This window comes from Meleagris gallopavo, chromosome 6 (genome assembly GCF_905368555.1).
Source record: "Meleagris gallopavo chromosome 6, MGAL_WU_HG_1.1, whole genome shotgun sequence".
NCBI classification, from domain to species: Eukaryota; Metazoa; Chordata; class Aves; order Galliformes; family Phasianidae; genus Meleagris; species Meleagris gallopavo.
This window is the reverse complement of record NC_139409.1, coordinates 13,237,437-13,260,635: the sequence shown is the minus strand read 5'-3', so window position 1 is coordinate 13,260,635 and position 23,199 is coordinate 13,237,437. Positions and strand designations below refer to the sequence as shown.

General features: G+C 36.1%; 1 protein-coding gene across 12 annotated transcripts in view; it reads right to left on the bottom strand.

The window, feature by feature from the left end:
* Positions 1–23,199, bottom strand: part of PARD3 (par-3 family cell polarity regulator) — a 434,123-nt gene that overhangs the window by 208,184 nt on the left and 202,740 nt on the right. For all 12 annotated transcript variants that reach the window (XM_085227074.1, XM_085227084.1, XM_085227082.1 and 9 more), the window contains 3 exons: positions 11,096–11,187; positions 8,307–8,390; positions 519–644 (listed from right to left, as the gene is read on the bottom strand). In XM_085227074.1, coding sequence (XP_085083200.1) covers positions 519–644; positions 8,307–8,390; positions 11,096–11,187 — 302 coding nt within the window. The remainder of the gene's footprint in view (positions 1–518; positions 645–8,306; positions 8,391–11,095; positions 11,188–23,199) is intronic.

The following is a 23,199-nucleotide window of genomic DNA, read 5'->3' as shown; positions in this document are numbered from 1 at the left end:
CTTTAATTATCTGTGTGTGACATACAAACTGATTTCAGTGTTAAAAGTCTTTGTCATTTACCTCTTCAGGATTCTACCAACTTCAGATTTCCATTACACAAAAATTTATCATGTCTTACACTTCTCCAAAAAGTTCCTCTATATAGTCCCTTTAGTTTCCACACATAAAACTATAATTATTTTAAGATGTTAAAAAATAAAGCCTCTCCATTCTTTGTATATATTGAACATGATGTATTGCAAGTATAAAAGCAAAAATCATGTGGGAACTTTATGATAAACAGTTTATCAGTGTAAGAGGGCAAAGTCCGTAATGTTCAATACCACAGCAAAAAGAATCAAATGAGAAATGTGTATATTCTAATGACAACAACTATCTTGAATTTTTGTCCTACAGCTACATTGGTCCAAATCAAGCTTAGATCATTTTTTCTTAAATACTGTATTGCCCCATACTACTGCATGGTGCACTGCTGACAATTAAATAACAAAATGTATCATGCAGTAAGTAAACTTACTGTTCAAATCTCCTATTCCGAAGGTCTCCATCATTAATCCTGACAATACAATCATTCTCACAAAAAAGATTTTCTTGTTCAGCTTTTCCACCTTTCTCCAGTCGCTTTACTAGTAGCCCCAGGGTTCTGGAACATTAAGATTACAAGTGATTATAGTTCCAAGAGTTTGCAGTATATAACATCATACTGACAATATTTAATCATAATCATTATAGAAACTAAATTTTAAAACATCTTCACCTAGGCGTAAGATACCAACTTTTCAAATAATTTACAAGCATTACCTGAATTATTATCCATTATCCACGAAACAAAGACCCTAGGTGAAACAAGCATGTCAAGAGTATAAAAAGAGCAGTGAGTATGAGGACATCAGATCTATTCTTGCAAAAGGCATAGATATCTGAAGAGTAGAACTTAGTACCAAGAAGTTCCATGCACATCTTTTGTAATGGTTAACTGAAGCTGAACAAGTTCAACTTAAACTGAATTTCTGAATTAGCAAAGAGTATGACAGCCATTCATTACTGCTCCTGTGCAAGTGAAATGTGGGGTCATCTCATGCATTTATTGTAAGCCTTAACTTTTCTTGCAAGACAGCAAAGAGGAAACTAAAAATAAAAACATAAATATCATTTTTAATTCAGTGTATTATCTTAGATGAATTGGTTCAGTAATAACTGGAAACAATTACCATTTGATAGCTTCTGTGCAATGAGTTGACCACCTCTGCCTTAGTACAGTGTCATCTTGCTGACATTCAGAGAGAGGAAATACAAATAAACATTCAGCCTGAAATTATGAAATGGATCCTGAAGAGGGAATTGCTGAAGTATTGGTAGGACTGTCTGAAAAGTCAGTCCTATTTCAATACATGAATTGTTGTTTTGAAGAAGAATTAAATCTTCCGGATTATTCTCACACCAACACTGAATTGTTTTTTGTTTGTTCGTTTCTTTGTTTTAAATATCAGCTTTATAGGATGTATTAGAGGGTCAAATTCACAGCATACAAGGTAACCCTTCACTGCATGACAGGAATTGCAAGACCACAACATGCCTTTTAGAACAAAAATTACAATAAACATAGCACTGCAGTTCACAAATATCTCAAAGAAAATAAGTACTCAGTGATGACTAAATGGACTTCTTATGATTCAAAAGTTAGATGTGTACTTGAGCACTTCATCAAATGGGTCAGAATAGCAAAATTAACTTTAACTTTGTCTTCCACTTTAAATTCTTCATATCTCAAGATAGCACCAACATATGCATGCAAGACATTTATTTTACAGAACAGTCATGCTTTTCCTTGTACAAGCCAGATGAAGGAGTAAAAGAAACAATTTTTTTAGTATTTCCACTTTGGAACCTTCTAGAGACATTAAGGCATGATGCTGAAAGGATCTGCACACGTAAACAGATTCTGAGAAAAACAACATAAATCATTTTGACAACACAAATCATCAAACTAAGCCTGAATTAGACAATAACATTTAACTGATACTATTCTGTCTTCAACTGATATGGTGTATTTTACAAACATCTAGCATACTGCAGGCCTAATCTTCAACCTGCACAGGTGCCATGAGTGGCAAACCTTCAACACCCTCATTTGGTACCCAATGGACTGTTTGGGTGCAGCTTCTCATGCTAACTATGATAGGGATTGACTTTAGCTCAGCTGTAGCAATTAGCAATCTATTTCTTTGCAATAACAGTGGTAAACAATGACCAGACACGGTCCATCAAGCTGAAGTATCATTCCTGTAGAATCCAAGCATTTCAGAAAATATTTGGAAACCAAAATACTGGTGAGTATCTAGTCCTATCCTTCCCCATTATTTATTCATTGAGAAATTGTCACAGGAAGTGAAACACAGAAGAAAATTTTAAAATAGTCGTCCCTTTTTACTGCTATAAGCCTTGAGTACAATCTCAGGCTTTTTTTTGACATCATAAATTCTAGAAAACAAAACTTAAAGCACTATGTTTTTAGTTTCAGAAAGAACTAAATATTTACGAATGTCAATGGTAAAAGTATGTCCATTTCTCTAAGAAAAAGACAAATATATGTATGACTTCACTACATTCATTTTATCAGAATTACAGCTTTGATACGTTTGAAACTGATGTTTAGAATACAAATTTGCTATGTTTTCACATGTAAACTGTTGAATTTCTCTGGGTAGACAATGTGGGTAGAGCCCACAATGTGAAGTTATTGAAAACGTATCTCTAAAAGTGAAAGAGCAATTAAAAATCGAAAGTGAGAAGATTACACTTGAGAGAAAAGCACCATAATATTTGAAGGAGGAGAGGAAAGGACTGTGTCTGCTCTTCCTTTTCTCTCACTTCATACCCAAGGGCAATTCCACGTGGGTGTGCCCACTATAATGCCCACAGAATTCATAATTTGGAAGTGTACTGGTGTAATGGTTGCATGACAGCATACATAGTAACTGCAAAAGACCTTTTGTTTGTATGGCTATAGATCAGAAATCTCAAGATATTATCATGTAGATATCAAAACATTTTACATAAACTACAATACTCAAAGCTAACATTGTGGCAATTATTCACTATGTAAAATGCTATGATTACTTCATTGCAACATCTGCACATACTTAAGAATACAAGGCAATTGGCCTATTAGTGGCTTTTGCATAGCATTTTTCTAGAAAAATAACTTTCTACTAATTTGCATTCTGAAGTAATATTAATAAATTATTAATGCAAGACATATCTTTATGCATGGTTTCTCATTTCTTAAATTTAATTCACCCACCTCCATCCTTGAACCTAGTAGAAATAGTACTAATCTTTAACCAATGGTAACGTAACACATAAGTGAGCTACCAGTCAAAATTGCAAATAATCTCATTAAACAAAGGCTATGAATTCTCCTAATGCAAGATTGCACATCTTAGACACAACATATGGTGTTCATGAGGAATTTTCTTTCTAACAGGTGTTAGAGCTAGCCTAACTGAGGCACGTAAAGCTGAGGACACGAGAACAGATTCAAGGCTGGATGAAGGCCTGCCTCAAATCTGAAACCACGATCTTCACAATGCCCAAATTCTCATTTATTTATTTATTTTTAAAGAGGCATGTGGAAAAAAGTTCCTTTTAGACACCGTTCTGTAAATGATCTCCTGAACTTGGTTTAGGAGAGTAAATTGTCCTAGAACTTGTAGAAAATGTACATACCCAAAAATTTTAATAACAAAATTTTGTACACTATTTCTTCAGCATATTATTGTCAGATGTTGGAATTTTACTCTAAAAAAGGCATTATGGAACTCATGTTTGCTATTGCAGTGAGCACAGATAAATGGAGTGGATCTGATATGGTAAACAAAACTAATTGGATTTTTTCCTTGCCACATGCTACCAGCAGTAACTCCAATAAGTTGAGAGGCAGCTCTGCTATAGTTTCAGTACTACTTTTCCTACATCAGGAAAGCTACAAATTTTGAAATGCTGCAAACAAATCTAGTCTAAAATACCAAAACCAATATAGATATATATAAGTGTGTGTGTTTGTACACAACAATGTAGCAGACAAATATATATGGACGCATTTGTATTTGCTTAATTTTTTCAGTTAAAGTCAGTAAATATGTTCTGCAACATAAGTTGTGGAGTTAAATGTATGAACTTCTGCACTCTGCAAACACATAGCAAAGCTGCAACCCTACAGGAACAACAATTCTAAGTGGAAATTTGGTAGCTGTGCTGTTTTATGCTGATATGGGGATAGAACGGAAACAGTACTGAAGTACAGAGATCTATCTTAGTATTTGTTTTAAATACATAATTGGGAATGTAAACAGCTTAGATTATATTAGCATTTGCACCACTGTATTTCCACAAGGTTCATTACTCTAATTATACAATTAAAATAAACTCAACTACATGAGTTAACATTTCAGTTCTAAATACAAATTACAACCAATGATAAAACCAGAAATAAGTGGCAAGTGTTTTATTGACATCTAAATTGCCTGAGTTTTTCTGAGTAGTTCTTTGAAATTGTGAACTCCCCACATGCCACCCAGCTGTATGGAAATGATGATAATTTGTCATAATAAAAACTGACAGTGTAAATACATGAAAGTAATAAAAATATAATTTTGAACATCCAGAAAACGATTCAGCCATCAATGCCCATTGCACGTTCACACTGAAGTTATTATCTATTACCTACAAACTAACTAATATAATCAAATCAGACAGAACAGAAAATAACCAATTTAGATGTCTATGTAAAGTCACTAGCATGAAAAGGCAAAAACTCGATTAAGGGACAAAAATAATGATTGGCTTAAAAGCAGATGCGTAGCAGCTTCCCACAAACCAGGCAACACTGAGATACGGGAACACCAGTATGGTGCAAATTTCCTGAGAGCAGAGGGTCTGAGTCGGCAAATCAACTTGTTTGTTCAAGATAAATTATAATGGCTGATCAATGCTAAATTGCACGTAAACTTCTTTGCACAACATTTACGTCACCGAGCGATGCAGGGCACTAAAATAACTTTATCAGCTTTCATGCCGGAATCAATTTCCAATCTTTGGCAACCACTCCTTAGCATCTCAGCTTGAATACTACTTCAAATTAAGTTTATGTAACTTTTAAAAGGACGAGATCAGACAAAGAAAGCCTTGAATTCAGCTAAAAGAGTGAGGGAATTTACATTTACTCCACAGGAATCTTTTCCCAATGGCTACTTTTGAAACTTAAAAGGCTGGAAATGCAGAAGTTAACACATACTTAATAGACGATCAAATACAATAGGATTGTTAGAAAGACACCTTGAAGGTGGTATGAAGGGATCTCAGTGTACACAATAGCCATTAGATGTGACTTCAATTTTCTTTGTGTCTTGAGAAGAACCAGTTTTATAGAGAAATACAAACTCATTCTAGAAATGGCACTTCTACTAAAAGCACGAAAATAAGAGAACTACAGAACAGAAGAATGTGTAACAATTTTCTTGTACAGGGTTTGTGTATGCATCGATTTTGTAATTTTTTTTTTACTGTTTAATAAAATTTGTTAACTTTTTGATTTAAACTGACAAGAAAATTCAATCTCCTATTTTTCACGTCCTTCTCAGACTTCCTTAATATTCTTAATTCCGTGTTTTGAGGTTATACACCCTAAATGTCCTAAGTATTTCTAGCTGCCAGATTTTTGAAGTATGGTTTATTTTGGATTCCCTGGCATGTTTTGAAAGCAAGGACAACAGGCAAAGCCTCACAGAATCAGTGCTCTGCACCAAAATAACATCTGATACTTATTAATGGCACTGCTTTTCTAGGATTTTCAGGTGAATATCCAAATCCTTTTCTATTCTGTTTTAATAACATAGACCTTACAGTAGTCTTGGGACTATGTCTTGGAGCTTTCCCCACTGTTATTCCCAGAGATTTCTTATGTTATTTCATATATGCCTTGTGTCAGCTGAACCTCCTTTCAGAGAAGGATATGGCAGAAGTTCAGCAACTGTCCAGAGCTTGAGAAGATTTCAAAGATTCCTAAAAGTAGAAAAGGCAATCTAATGGTAAATTGTGATACAATTATTATTAAGCTTGCAAAACCTGAGTGCTTTCTCTCTGATCACATAATTTCTTCTGTAGAAGAAGCACAGATTGAGAACTTTCTCTCCCTTTATGCTTTTCTCTCATTCTTCTCATTCTTTCCCTTTCTTTTCTTCTCTTTACCTAAATACTTAAGTGTTCACTTTCTATTTTCTCTTTCTTTCTGCATTCATTTTCATGCCTCCTATTCTGCTTACCATCTCATTTGTACCACTGGAAAAATGTGCAAGTAGCTTTTGTAAACAAAACTTTTATCTCAACAAATTTCAAGCCATAAGGTGATGAATATGTATACCCCTCCTCTCTTTTGACAAGGTGAACAAACTGTTACCTAAAGCATATGATCTAAAGGGCCAATAAAGGACAGATGGATTTGTCGAGGTAAAAACAGACAGATAATAAGCAAATGAAAGTATGATTATGTCTGTATAAATCAATAGTGCTTTTCTCAGAGAATAACCAAGAGAGTTTTATTTTTCATCAAGAAAAAAACCCTCGTTTTTCCAGAACATAAAATCAGTAGCATCTAAACAGATATGGAAGAAGACCTTACAAATTTTGTTCAAGATCAAAAGTAAATACAGAAGACAGATTTTACTCCAAATCCAAGCTTTCCACAAAAGAGCCATATATTATCCCTAAATAAAGAAAGAACATAGATATGGCATATACTTTTTTAAAGATTTGGGGTGCTTACTTTCTTTTTGGTGGCAGAAGGCCCGTGCTGACTGCATATGGGAAAGAGGAAAATCAGTATGGTTTTACACTTCTAAAATTTATCATTTTAATACCCATTGCTTATATAAGTAACATTTTCAAAATGCAGTGGAAGGAATTGGAAGAAAAGAATTGAAAGTACAGCTTAACTGCAATTGAACATCAAATAGATGAAAAACATGGTGGGCAAATGGAATAGGCTGTACTAAGCTACACAATCTGTCCAATATTTTCTTCTTGGACATCGTTTAAAGTCTTTATTGACTTTAGTTTTGTATACTTATGTTTTTATTGAGCAGATCCCTTGCTCAAATAATTTTTCTCAATGTAGCAGTGCTTTGCAGCCAGGGAAGGGACAGCCGTCTGCTGGAGTGAGAAATAAGAGGGCAGAAGAGCATTGGTCTTCCTCCAAATCTACAATTACATGGAAAGTATGGGAAAAGTGCTTTGTAAACAGTGAGGTCCTCTCCATCTCTGGCTAATCCCCCACTCTCTGAAGCCATGGACACAGGTGTCTCTCCCCACAGGCTTTTTCAGCTGAGAGTAAGCACAGCTCTCTAGAGCAGCAGATACCCCTACCCTAAAATGATGAAGGAAGCAGAAGACAGCTGCTGGGAGAAAGAAACAGTCAAGGTAGGTCAGAGCACTGCTGATGCTGCAACAAAATAAAATTCGCTTCTATCAGTGACAATTTTTTTTTTTTCAATACACATTAAAGCTTTGAATCCACCACTAATTACTATAACAGTAAAGCTATTTTTCTCAGACTATGCTAGTGTTTTGATTAAAGACCTAAACGCTAAATCTCTACCAAAGGAAGCATTAGAGGTGCTGCATACTGTTTAGTATTATAATCCCCTCAATGATTTTTTTATAGTAGACTATTTTCTTCGCACTTTTTAGAAAACCATTCCAGCTTTAGTAATTCCAGCTTCTGAGTCAATCAAAACACGTTAATCTTCTCCAAAAACATAATGTTTCAACTTTTTTTGCTATGTATTTTTAACTCCAACAGATGGGACAATACCAAATATCAAAAGAATAATGATTGTTTTTTCTTCCTCTCTTATCAAGTGCAGATGCAGGAAGCCTCTGGTTTAGACTGCTGATATTTTGGAACATGTGGCTATAAACAATCAGTGGGGAAATGCTGCCTAAATATCCACCTGAACTAAAGGAGCAGATTATAATTTATAAGAGCCAGAAGGTAAACATCCTAATACCTCACTTTTCCATGGGATCACATTACAGCCCTACAATTCGAACTTATTTTAAGCAGAACATTTACATTATAGGATACAGTCGGAAAACTTGCATTTCTTCCTTTCTTAATCAGTGAGGCTTCCTTTTAAGAAACATTCAATATTCCACATAAACTAAATGCACACAATACAAGAATTAACATAACTAAGATAAAACATGGCAAGTTATGATTCAGTTAAAATCCTACACGATACGTTACCTTCCACCTCGGGCACTGAAAGGCACTACATGGATTCCCAAAGGCCCACCGTCGTTGGAGACTTCTACGAGCTTTACCATATCACTGTGAGACAACGATGAATGAGGGAATATGAACATGTACTGTGAATGAACCAAAAAACCCCACACAAAAACAAGAACATTTCAAAAATTACATCATGGTGATGAAAGCATCCTTGAATGCTACATACCTGAATAGTAATCTGATAGCATGAAAGGAAATCAATCATTAAAAATAGTTTGATTAATAAAATAAGTGAAAATCAAAGCAACTGATACTTAGTTTGCTGTATCAAAATAAGCATAATCATCACACGGATATTGTTCTATTTTTCCCTTATTATAAAGCCAGATTTAATTGTTTGCCTACTACCAAACAGAAATATCTTAAGTGTCACATACAACTTTTCCCCAAAAAGCTAAATCTGACCATAACAGTAGCGTGTTTTATTTGTTTACTTAAGGGAGACCCAACTCCAAGTATTAATATTTGTCTTAACAAAACTACTTCTTAATTAAATGAGGATTGTTAAATTTATAACTCTTTAAATTCTTCTGCTTTTACAATGAATTTATTAGCTTTATTGTGTTGCCATTTCTTTTACTGAAAGCTTGCTGTATCTATAACTCCTTAGGAGAATAAGTTTCCCCATTAAGATGTATCTATAACATTCCCAAAAAACCACATGTGCTCCTGAAGCAACCATTCATTTTGTTTTCAGTTTTACTTTCTTCCAGCAGAAGGTATAAGAGGAAAGCACGAGTTCAGAAAAAATATGTGCAAAGATTCTGGAAATAAATTTGGACCGAACCCGCTGATGATTTTGAAACATGTACACAGCTGGAAAGGTGGAGCATAGCCCATAGGCCATAAAGAGGCCTACATACACAGATGAGAAAATAATGCACAAAGGCCAAACCTCTCTGTAATTTGGAAGCGACAGATCTGATCAAAAGACACAATCTAAATTCGTGACTTATACCTCTCTCTGGCATTGCATACTTTTTTCATGTCTCCTGGCACTGTAAATATATATGTATATAATGCATACACACATCTTTGAGAAGCTTGTTTCTCTTAAGCATACAAATCAAATTTCATCTAGAAACGGAGCAAAGAGCAAGACCAATGCCATGTGATAGCAGTAAAAGATTTTCTATTTCCTTCAATAGGCTCTTGATCATATGGTGGCACACCACAAAAACTATCTGGAATCCGATAATAACCAGATCACACACTGTTAGGAAGTCACACAAATTCTGTAATCTAGTGTGGTTTACATTTCTTTCACATTTTTTTTTCCCAAATTTTAAGGTAAGTTTTATGCTTGTTTTATGCCACATTTTGTGTCTGTTTTTAACCTATTTTTTAAATGATGTAATGGAAATACTCTGTCACCATTGTTTAGCCCTAGGAAGTACTGAAAGTGTGGGAGAGCTGAGATACAGCAGCCAAAAAAAGTGCTATTCTTCAGCTTTGGACAAGCACTATAGGATTGATCATATTACAGCACTTGGCAATGTTTCCTGTCCCAGTTTATGTATCAGCTAATTTTGTTTTTTTCTAACTGTACAGTAAGACTACATTTTCATTAACTTTCATGCAGAGAAACTCACAGGAATCAAGCAATGTCTCCTTACCCTGAAGACATTCTAACAGACATCTATTACTGCTGTTATACCTATGCTACTTATGATCGACTTTCTTTCTGACTTTCCTATTATAGTAAAAAAACAAGCAAAAAAAACATACAAAAAAAAACCAAAAAACAAAAAAAAAAAACCAAAACCCTGATACATGTCATCCTGTGATCCTCCCGGAACTGTCCTAAGTGGGAGAACAGCCTAAACAAAAATCCACTTTTCACAGCCAGATTACACTATTTAACTTGTTTTACCGCTTGAGCCAGTATCTTTCCTTTTTTCTAATATATACATTTAAGGCCTGTGCACTCATTTTTCTTCTACTGTTTTTCTTTCAAAATTACATTCCAAATTCAAATCTTCAACTCTGTAAAATGGAGAATGAAAAGAAATGGCCCCTTCCTAAGAGATACTGTTTCAACTCTGCTTCTCACAGATTTTCTCAAAAGTTTGCCAAAGTATTTCAGTAGTATTTCAAGTATTTCAAACAAACATACAAAGAAGTATGATATCAAAACAGAAAAGTAGGAGGCCATGCATGATGCAAGGCCAATGAGTTAATTAAAAGCAACATCAAGAAGTATTAAATTTGACAGAAATTCCATAAATCCTATTTAGCAAGCAGTTTTTGAAATTACAGGAGATTCTGTAAATGGAATGGAGTAAACTCAGCAAGTATTGTTTAACAGATGTCACCATTTGACTATGCAACTTCTGTGATCCCACACGCCTTCCAAGCAGACTGTGAACAGTTCACAGGTAATAAGATTTTCCCCCTTGAAATTCCTGTCCGTTAATTTATTTGTACTACCACTGACCCAATTCCTTCCACCAAGTTTTCAGAGTTCCATCAAATAAGCATCTTCTTTGAGGCAGAAAATCAGCACTTAGCATCAGCACTTAGAAACATTAAGTTTCCAGTGTTTATCCTTGACACAAGATTTTTTAAGTTTCTTAAAAACTGCCTCAAAAAGGGTGTGTGAAATAAATTGTTTAAAAACAAAACTACACATGACCTAAAAAAAGGCTGCCCTGTTTTCTTAAGAGCAGGTCCTGAGGTTTTTGCAAATCTATGTTCAGTCTCAAAACTCATCATTAAAACAATATGTTCTGCCAGTAACTTACTCCAGGGAAAAATTGGTATTGTTCTCCAAGCCAGTGTCTGCGTGTCCAACAGGCTCAACTCTGCTGTTGTCCTCCTCTGTTCGATCTTCATCCTAGGTATTAAATAGGATAAAATCTCATTAATCTACATTTAACAGTTTTGTTTATTGCAATAATGACGGTGTCCCGTTTTCAAATTATGGCTGTTACCAAAGTTGAAGTGGAAATATGTGCTTCCACAATTGAAATAAAAACCTTTTTATTTGCTGCCTGAAATTTTTGTGTATCATTTTCATCACTGTATGCTTTTTTGTAATAATAGTTTTATATCTTAACTTTGCTATATATATAGAAGCTAAAGAAGCTATCACAGGCAATATCTGTTTGGAAGGCACATGAGCTGGGACATAAAGACAGCTGCCAGCCAGCAGTGTGGGTGCAAACTCCCACAGAGCTCTTTCTGCACTGGTTACTAGGAATTCAGCTAGGCACACCAAGGCACGCTTGCAAAAACAACAGACAAAATTGTGGCTCCTGTAGTTTGACAAACTACCAATACATCTTTAAACATTTTTATCACAGGACTTTATTCACAGCATGCCATGAATGGCTGATATCAGGGAGTTACACAAGGCTCTAATAATAACAATTGATTTTGTTTTTAATTTGACTTTCCAAAAAGTATATGCATTATTCACCAAACATAATTTTAATGTCAAGGTTGAGAATGCTGTACTGCTGGACCACCAGTAATGATGATCTACAATCCTTCTTACACCTACATTCCTCATTAGAAGCTTATGGTTTTAATTACTTCTGTGACCAAACCAAAAATAATTCATGTGAACAGTAGGATTCAAACACAGACTTAGATTCTAGAGTCAGAGCCATTAAGACAAAAAAAATAATACATGATAGGTTATGAGTTCAGCCCACAGAGTCAGACAATATATTAAATTATTGAAGAGATACTAAAGAAAGGCAGAGACACTTAGTAATGTCCAACTGACATTTCCACTGAGAGTCTGGAAAAGCAGCAGGCTGGATGCATCAGGCTTCCATGAGCTGTAGCCTTTGTGCATCCCAGAGAGAAGCGCACTGCGTGAAGCTGAACTACTTGAAGACTGATGATCCTGTGTTGTGAGAGGCTTTAATGCACACTTCTTTGTCATCCATCTCTGCTAAGTACTAGGCAAATAATACATTTCAAAGGTTAACCAGCATCTTGAACCTTCCTAGAACTGCATTATGAACGCAAACAACAACTCAAAATAAAATATATTCCATATAGTAAAAGTTGCTTATAAACCCACTGTAAATATTAACCTGTACATTAAGAAACATCATTACTTATGCTTACATTTCTGTTTAATAGCTTCAGGTGAAGCTCTGTATGTACAACCAAGTACAAGGAATGAAGACTAAAAATAAATAAATATTCATATAGCCACTTCAATTATAAGGTTAAATGCAGCAAAAAATATATAGAAAGGGAAATCAGAACATTGCAACTGTTTCCCCTTAAAAAGAGTTGTTACACTGTTTCATAGATCCTTGTCATGGGTTTCTCATTTCAAAGTGAGGGACACAGGCTATTACAGAGACTTACTTAAGTATTTATATTGCACTGGAACTATAATCTATAAGTTTAAAATCAGAGTTACTGAAAAAATGCAATTTTGAATTACAGATGTACTAAGAGGTCATCCCAAATGTCATTTTGTTAATGCAGCATTTGGGACAATTTTCCATGCTGGTTTCAAGCAAACATACAAAAAGGACACATCTAAGAAAAGACTAAAATAGCCTCCTACCTGTTAGTAGATACACCTCCACTAACAACAATAACAAAAAGTCTGTCTTTATGTTGCATTATTTTGGCAAACACATCTACGTATTTACAAGAGAAGCATCATTCATCTAGCACTCCTTGGCTCCTATGCATTAGCAACCTTCAGTCACCTATGTGTTTCCCTTGATATTTTAGTGTCTGTAAACAAATTTCCCCTTGCCCTATACAGTTTTCAGGGCCCTTTTTGGACTTCCCCTTGGCAGACTGACTTTAGAAGTCCTCCTGGATTATGCCCCCTGTGCACAACAGTAGCTAAATCCTTGTGGAAAGCTTTCTTCTTAGCTCTGTGTCCTTGCTCTCGCTCCCAGAGGTTCCCCATGTCAGCTCACACCCAAGCCTCTCCACTTGCTGCATGTCCCATTTTCCTTCCACCAGTCCCACCTTGTACAGCAGAGGTTCCTTCTGCCACCCTCCTGTAAGCTGGGGTGCAGTCACAGCCAGCTCACCTTCCCACTGCCCAACCATAACTTTCAACTTAGGATGCGACACATCCAAAACTGCTAACCAAAAGCTAAGTTAAACAGACTCTATCTGGCAAAAACCACATTTAGCTTCTTTGTGTGTCTTTCTTACTGATAAATATAAACACAGTCAGTTTTGGACCAGACACGCTGTCATTTATCCAAGCAATTACAAAAAAGCCTGGCTCTTCCCGGACAGCAGACAGATCTGTATCAACAGCTTGTCTGTGCCTGTAAATAGGTGCTTAGAGGAGGAATCACAACCCTAACTACAGCACTTCCATAATCAACAGATGTACAATGTATCTTTTTAAAAATCTTTACTATTACAGTAATCAAGCACTCTTTTATGCTGAAAATAACACAGATTTTGATTTACACTGGGGTGAATGGAGAGAAAAATTGGACACCAACAGAGGGATTTGACTTAAAATTTTGATTTACTATGGAAAGTAACTAGCTGTGAAAATCTCTGCATCTAGCAATTATTTCTTTATTTGGAAAGTAGTTTTCTTCTGAAAGGCAAATTCCACCTGTACACACTGTCGGGAGGAAAGCCAAGAAGAGCACACTTAGAAGAACAAGACAGCTTCTGAGAGCCTAGATGGATAATACTGAGATCTAACTTCCAGAAATAACTGATTTGATCACACTCCCAAACTCATAAGGTTTTTTCGGTCTCTATAAATCACCAATAGGTTATATATTAAAAGACAAAGTTTCTCATGGATGTAACATACACCACAGACTTGTTCCAAAATTGAAGTAGTTAGTAGTCATATCATTTTCGCAGCATGGAGGAAAATTTAAAGAACCTCTTCTAGTGTACTTAAACACACCCAAAGTGTTCAGTACAAACCTCCACCAATTCCCTTTTTCTGTTAACCAAGGTCCCTCACACAGATCTTCTCCCCAGAGCCTCACTGGGCCACCAGCCGCAGGTGTAGCTCCGCATAAAGCACATAAACCACCTGTCATGTATTTAGACTACTACATCAGATGTTACACAATACAATGGCTGCCTTGAACAATGACATAAAAAAGGAAAACAAGTCTTAACATTTGTTTTAGGTATGTTAAGACAACTGGAGGCTCGAAAAGTTGTTCCTACTTTTAGATGGATCTGTTTAAAACTCCTGTGTCTTAGTCAACTTTGTGAACACAGCAGCATTAGTGATCTACAATCTGTAATAAAATTAACTACTCAAACACTGAGGAAAAAATCTTCACAACTCAACATGGACTATGAGTGTTAACAGTTCCATGTATTAAAAAGTGCATTTCGCTGTTCATCTGCACAGCTTACAAGAAATCACAGAATACACAGGAAAAGCTGCCTTTTTAAATATTTTTGAAGATTTCTCTGTCACTCCTTATGATTGCAAAATCCCCACAGCTATTTTTGCCATTGAACCTTGTTCAGTATACATGCACTCAAATAAATTATTTAATTACATTTTCTTGGATCATTTCTCCTTCAGGATCTCCATCTCATTCACATAGGAGACAGCCATAACCACTGGCTGCAGATTGAAGATTGCCTTCTGCATAACTTTCAGAGTTTGAAACCAGCCTTGCCTTCCTATTCTTAGAGGACAGTTTATCTTTCATTACCAAAATATCAGCTCCTACATCTAATTAAACCACAGTCACTACCTGTTTCTGCTTTATTTTCAAACATGAACTTTTCCACAGATCTGTGCTGCTCCATGCATTTCTGATGAGCTCTACAAAAACATAAGCAGAACTATTTCATTTTCCTTTTTCACATTCCTTCCTGAAGCTTTTCTTTTGACAATTACCTGTAGAAAACTCAATAGCAGCCATGGAGGCTGAACAATGTGTGCTCTTTGCTCACATTCCTCCACGCTTCATTGATGCATGCTTCATCTCCAGGTGCCCGGCCAGAGCAGTGATTGCCATCTACTTCAGCCAGGCACAATTGGAAATGGGTTCTGAGACACGCAGGGGTTATGCATGCATCTCTCTTTGAATGCTGAAATCTCAAATTTGGTAACAGTATCTGCATTCTATCAGTAATTAATAACAGGGAGAGAAGATGGTTTTTATTTTCCCCCGGTTCAGAGAGAAATAACAAAATTATTTCATTGTTTTCAGAAAGTAATTTGATATTTTTAATGATAATGGTTACACGAAATAGAACAACTGTGTTTTCAAATAGTTTGTACGTTCTTGCTTTTGGGAAAGTGTGGGCTCTGGGCAGCCTCTCTGGCCTGTTGTATCAAGGGCTATAACGCTTCCAGTAAGAAGAGAAAGTCTGGCAAATTTAGCTGTAAACTTCAGTAAATCTGTTCCCATTGCACACAAACCATTTTTTTTCCCCATCCTCTGAAGTTGTTAATAGCTCAAAAGATATAGCCTCAACTAGATAGCGTGACATGGGTACACAAGAGTTATATGAAGAAACAGTCTTTTAAAATATAATTAAACCCATTTTGTATTTTTAGTGGCCGCAGAGTAATTGCGGCAAAGTATGTTCATGTGAGTTGGTTGTTCTCATTATACAACACTTTCAGCAGTTTTCCTAACTTTTGCTACAGAAAGAAGGGTCTGAAATGGCAAGGTATTGCCAGCATTATGGTAAACAGGCAGAGCTGCCAGCGTGAGCAGCATACAATCAATTCGTCTGACATGCACACCTCTACAAAGAGAAGCCTTTCACTATACTGCCTCTGTGTTGGAGTAATCAAGCTTGTTTCCTTTCCAGAATTTACATTTTAAGTCTTAGTGCAGAGAATTAAAGTACTATGGATAATGAACAGAAAGGAACAGCATGTAACTTTCAACAGATACTTCAGATTTTAAATAGAGAAGAACACGTTATCAATAAAGAGAAGCTCCTGAAAGACTGCTCACCAGTATTTTTTCCCAGCTGGGATACAACAAAAACAAGACTTACGTTATTAAAATATGCCCTTCCCTTCATATTTCCCCTTTTATTCTCTTGCTCTTCTGTGTAATGATTATGGTAGAAGAGACCACATTTGCTATTATAGTCTCCTGGCTGCCGCATTTTATAAATGTTTGTTTGGTCCTTGCAACATAACGCAGGTTCTCTCTGTATGATCAGGCTTGATAGGCAACAGCTCCTAAGGGACCTATTTCCTGAGTCTTAACTAGCACATATATACCAGTATCAGGCTTTTGTGCTAATGTTCTCATTTCTTGATTAACTGGCCAAATCTCAAGAGAAGGGCAATTTTCAGTCGAATCTGAAGAATGGTTACAAAGATCACATGGGGAAAAAACAAACGTTATTGAATAAAAAAGTATGATTTCTCCCTGTTGCACACAAATATATACCTGCACAAATAATTAGATAAGAGCTTTATGTAATCCACATAGGTTCTATACTAGGTGCACTGCTATTATCAGCAATCCAGAGGGTGAGAGGGAGAAATCTTATGTTAAATCATCATCCATTTAAACAAACAAGTAAACAAAACACAACAGAAACAGCTGATTATTTTTTTTTCTTTTTTATGGGGTCATTATTCTGCTACATGTCAGTCACTCCTAGGTTGTTCACATACTTGTGCAGAGAGTCACCCCACAATTGGAAATGGCAATATTCATATAGTTTCTATATGCTTCACTAATCCAAAATGAAATTTGCCTTGCTCAGTCAAATCACTGAATAGATATCATACAGGCATAAAGGAGCACAGAATGGAAGGGATTTCCTTGGTCTCCTGATAAATATCAAATTCATCCCCTGCTATCACAGGCAATCATCTCTTATTTCCCATTTAATAAACGGATCAAGCTGAGCTTTAAAACTGGTTGGCTTCATAAAGGCACCATTTCTATTGTGAACTGCCTTGGAAGGAAATGTTTTTACAGATTTAAATGATGTATTTTATTTATTTTTGTCCTCACAAAAAAAAAAAAAAAAACACCAAAACACCAGATTTCCAGTGAAAAAAAAAAAAAAATTAGTTTGATATAACTTTCCTTTGACAAACCTATACAATACTTCATTCAGTTCTGACTATCTACCATTTCCTTTCATACTTAATGACTTCTCTTAAAGCATACACTTAAACCTTGCAATAACTAACAAAAACTGGTCAAACCCTGTATTATCTCAATTATTTTGTTATATGTATTAGTTTAGAGGTTTACTGGAGTCCATGGTCCTCTGGGGCTCAGCAATCTGTGCTGTGTCACTGAATCACATTCATCTATTCTGTAACAATTACACAGCACACATCTCTATCACACAGCTAGCAACACTAACTACAGGAGCACAACATAAATGTTGCTTGGCCATTTAAAGCAGCTTTCACTAAAAAGGCTTTTTAGTGGATTACACTGCAGTTGTCTGTTAATTCTTTTTACAGGAGGCACTACAGACAAGTACGAGAGCCCTCAAAGTGTTGTAGTGGGTTAGACAAAAGCTCTTCCCATCAAAGGATTTAACTTGAGATATATTGCTTCACAATCATGAAAATCTTGGACATAACGTGTGTTATGGAGGTTTGTCCGTACTGTTGCTCTTAATTAAAATTCTTAAATATCATTTTGAAAGGAACTGAAAATTTGCAGTAAAAATTTTACTGTGATAAAGCATTTCAAAAATCCTCCTACACTCCTCGATAAAAAGATCATGAACAGAAAGGAGCACCAGCCAAATACACACAGGCACATCCTCCCCACCTCCAGTTGCGCAGCACACAGTCCAAGTTTCCCTCCAACCCTCATCCTATCTGATGCTGCTGCTCCTCCTCTAAAGGAAGGGGTTTTAACGTGACCTTACAGTTGTAGCTTGCCAACAAACAGTAAGAAATGCATTAAAACTCTGTTGTTGTTGTTGTTACTGATGAAACATGTTTGTGTGAATTAATGTCGCTCAACGGTCAGAGCCTCCTAGCAGAGAAAAAACAAGGCAAAATAAAAGGTTTTGCGAATATATGAGTAACTCAGCAAAGCTGTACAGGGGAAAAGGAAGAAAATGGAATCTGACAGGGAGTGAACAACAGTAATGTCTAAAGCATTGCTAATTCTCAAAGATAAACCATAAGAGGAGAGATTGAGGTTAGATGTTTGGAGGAAATTCTTTACTCAAAGGGTGGTGAGGCCCTGGCTCTGCTGCCCAGAGAAGCTGTGGGTGTTCCATCCCTGCCGGTGTTCACAGACAGGTTGAATGGGGCCCTGGGCAGCATGGTCTTGTGAGAGGTCCCTGCCCATGGCAAGAGGGAACCAGATGGTCTTTAAGGTTCCTTTCAACCCAAACCATTCTAACACTTCTCCGTGTGCACTGTAATCATATTTCATAGCCTCTATTCACTGTTTGGGTGAAAACTACATCAGTATTCCCCTTGCCAAGCAGCATCCCATTCCACAACATTTCATGTCGTCTCTGAGACTGCTGACAGGGCAAGGTGCAAGGCAGAGCAAGGAGTTGTACAGTAATCTGATAGCTGCTATAATGAATCCATACAGCAAGGTTCCTCTGCAGGTTGCAATTATCAGGTGGGTATGGAAGATATGTAGCTCTTAACACCAAATCATATTTAAGGGACTTTTCAAGAAAGACTGGTGTCACTACACATTGAGCCATTCTGGAATAGCTTTTCTCCCACAGATAATATGTATTGGCATAATTGTCTAAGCATTTTAGAAAATATAACAATAATACAAAAATAATAATTTTTGGAATTTCTGTTCACTTACAAATGATTAACATGTACCCAAATTTAACCCAATAACAGTTTGGATAAGATTTTGCATAAGACATTTCTAAAAACAATAGTATTAAAACAGATCTTAAATGTCTCCCAGTAGCTTAGGATGTTGGGCCTGCTGGGATGCCTGTTCCTGCTGGGAGATACCAGATAAGCTTTGTCTCTTCTTTTTCTGATCACCAGGTAACAATGGTAGTCCATATCCTATTTTTTTTTAAAAAAAAAAAAACATTTTCTCATATGCAAACCATCTGACTGACTAAAATTCAAGATGATTTGTTACATAATTGATTTTGGAGACTATTCACTCATAGAGATGCCTATGAGCAGAAAGGTTGAAATAGGAAGCCCAGGTTGAGGCTGACCCAGCAGCCCATTTCAGTGCCAATAGCGCCGCCTATTGGCGAGCCCACTATAATGACGTTTTGAAAAGCGCTGTGATGACAGAAAGTCAACCGAAAGATTACACGTAAACAGAAAGTACTGTTCCTATGGTAGATATTTGAAATATGTTAAGCATGGAAAGCCACGCTTTCAATATTAACTAAAGCATCTAAAGAGCTTTCTGAAGATTTGGTCAATAATGAATTATAGGTGTTTCTGCTGTATTACAAAGAAAAGTATTCATCTTATAGATCCATGTATGGTTTTATCACATTACCTCAGATTGATTGCTGTCCCAAAAATAAAGTGGTTTCATTCTGTGGATCTGCATGGTAACAGTTTTTTATCTGCTTTCTTTTTTTTCAAAAGTTTCACAGAAGAAAGTCTCTATTCTTTGTTTGTTTTAAATAAGGCTTATCTGCAGACTATTTCCACTTTCAAACCTCTGAAATTTTATACTCTTTTAATATGATTCATAGTCTGAAATAGAGACCACCAAGATCTGTCAGTGTAAAGCAAATATTAGGGTTCATACTAAATACAGAATCAAAGTCATACTTTGATGTCTAAGTCATGGGAAATATTTTTAATGGAAATGGTTATCACCATTATTTGAAACAAGGCTACAATTATAGGTCATTGTATAATTAAATTCCCCTGGAAAGTTTATCCCAAAGGCCAGGCTTGGTTTGTGTAGGCTCTTTTATCACTTACCTTGAATAACAGAGGGATTACCTCATGACATCCCTCATGGTGAGCTAAGATGAATGTGGCATTTGTCATGTAAGAATCCTTCTTCCGACTGGCACTGCAAACCATTTGTTTCACCTTTCCTCGTGTTAACTGCTATATACATACATATCCTCATATACCACCACCCCCACTGATTAACTCAAATAATACCTACACATACAGCAAAGAAATTGCCCTTCCCCTGGCAGAAGATGCTTTATTTGAATTATTTTGTGACAAGAGTGATTACTTTTGCAAAAGAAAGTATAGTTTTCTTTAAAAACCTGACTTCTTCCACCCCCACAATACTAGGTAATAGAGACCTAGGATTTTGTGAACAACAACAAAACAAGCATTCGTTTTATATGGAGAAGTTTGGCATTTTTAGAAAGAAAAAAATATAATATATCTCTAACGTGGAGAGTTACTATGGCACCCAGGAAACAAATGCACAGATTTGTTGGCTTGTAAATGTATATGTATATTTAGAATGCCACAATAGCAAGGACAGTACTACTCTCTTAAAGTAAGAAGAAATAAGGTACCCTGCCTTGGTACGACTACAGTGTGTTTGTTTGTTTTCTGTTGAGTAGTCTGAAGTAGGTCAGGTTGGGCAAGTCCATTAGCTCTTCTATAAATAGAGCTTCACTGAGTTCACCTGCTTGTAACTAATGTTGAACAGCAGAATTTAAAATAATTTTTCCTTTAGTCTGACAAGATAGCTTTTCTGTATGTAGGTTTAAAAAAAAAATAAAAATAAAAAAGGAAGTCATTAAGTTCTGTGTGATTTTTAAAAGCCAAAGAAATGACAATGGATAGATGAAATTGGGACGCACAATTTTTCCCCTGAAGAAAACCAAATGTACATGCCTCCACCTATAAGTTTAGAGATCTGAAAGACTTCTGCAGAGATGTATTATAGATGAGTCACATAGTTTCCCCTTGATATCGAGACAAAGGAAAGGAGAAAATTCTGCATAAATCACATTTTTCCTGTAATATTCCTGAATATATTACTATTCACCTCACCTTTTCAAAGACCGTGATTTTCATCTTTCTGAGGATTTTTTCTTTTTCTTTTTTTTTTTTTTTATGACACAAAAAGCATTTCTTATTTAGCAACTTGAATTTGTCATTAGGCAATTTTCAAACAGGTCTCATAGCTCTTTTATCCTTATTCTTTTTTTTTTTTCTTTTTTAATCTGAAATAGTCCCTTGTTGCTTGATTTGCAGATCTGTATCAGCATGCAAGGATTTCACTAGTTTCAGCTAAGAACAGAACAGATCGATCCCCTTGAGTACTGAGCATCGAGTCAATTTAGAAGCAAGCTAAAAGTATAGCACTCTGTTCTCTGTCACACAAAACATCGTTTTACTCAAACGGGCATTTTAATAACAAGATTCAGTTCTGGATATTTTTCTCAGCATGGCACAGAACTGTTAAGAGATGACATCAGACTGTTTATTAAAGACCTTGCTTCTTAAAAAGGCTATTAAAAAACAACAGCTTTACCAAGAAGGTAAAAGTCCCAGCATCATTAAGTTGGCATGTATTCTTTAACTCTGAATTACATCTCATTTAGGAAACTAAACTTTCAAAGGTTCTGTTTTTGTGTTAACAAAAATCACCAAGTTAACTTGGCCCAAAGAGCTGGAAAAACAGTTATACTTCTTTATCATCTTCTTGAAGGAAAGTACATTTATAGTGATTTATCTTTCTCATTGCTAGGATTTGCTAACATTTTGATTTAAACTCTCCTTGTTGGATTGAAAAAACACCTATGCACTTGCAAAACACATCACGTAGATGGATGGGCACTTATGAGTTAAGGGATAAGTGTCTTGCATGACTTAAAGTTGTCTCCTCCGCTAAAGGACAACAAGGAGGTGGGCTCATGGGGTGCAGCCATGCAGCAGCAGTCACTGCACAGCTCCAGCAGCATGGGGCTCCAGGGCTGGCTGCAGGAGTACGAGGCACCCAGTTCTGCTCTGCTGCCCTCTCAACGGTTCTGCAAAATGTTAGTCATGAGACTTTACTATTTTGCAGTTCCACTTTTTACTTCTCTTTTCCAGAGCAGCACAGCAACAAGTCACATCTTGCAGTTCACCCCATACTTCAAAGAGAAAGCTCAATTTAAATTGCTTCAGTTGGATTCTGTGTTGCACTGTAGCATTCAGTCTTTTGCACAACACAGATTTTACCTGAGGCACCAAACAAATTCACTATTTTAATAACAGAAAATACTATAGCATTTTTCACTGTTCTTTGCTCAATTTGTTTTGCTGAAGTCAACATGAGAAACAATTTCAAACTTTTCAGTAAATGCTTCATTTACGAATGCTCCATTTCAAGTGCCTACAGGGTTACAATCTGGTCTATGACAATTTTATTAATTTTTTAATCAAAAGCATTAAATCAAATTTAAAATAAATAGTATGCAGTACTTCTGTAGTGCCTTCCAGCACAGAATGGCAAAAGTGCTTCATGGCAATAATGATTTTAGTTTCATTGCACCCTCAGGGTGAAAACTAAAAGTTATTCTCCAATTTTTTTCTTCATTAGGGGAAACTGAGGCAGGGAAGATTCCTTTCTTTTTGAGACTCATCTCTAGCCTCAGATGCTTTCTGTTTGGGATCATCCCTTTGAGGTAGCCAGAGCCTTACTTTAAGAAAAATATAAAATAGTCACACATATTACCGCAGGCAACCAAAAAGGAAAAAAGCTGAAAAGGTGCTTTGAAAGTAAAATAGCCCCAAGCAAATTTCTGGAGAGAACAAAAAAAATTTATACTCTTCTGGCAGACAGTGAAGTCAGTGACAGCTCAGAAGAGCACTTAGCTCACATTAAAGGAGAGATACTGGGAACAGCAGCATCCTTGCGGTCCCAAACCCACATTGGCATACAAATCACTGTCATGCAAAGTGTTACATAACACATGATGAAGATGGAGATGCAATCTTTCCAGGCAATGGTATTTCCACTGTGCT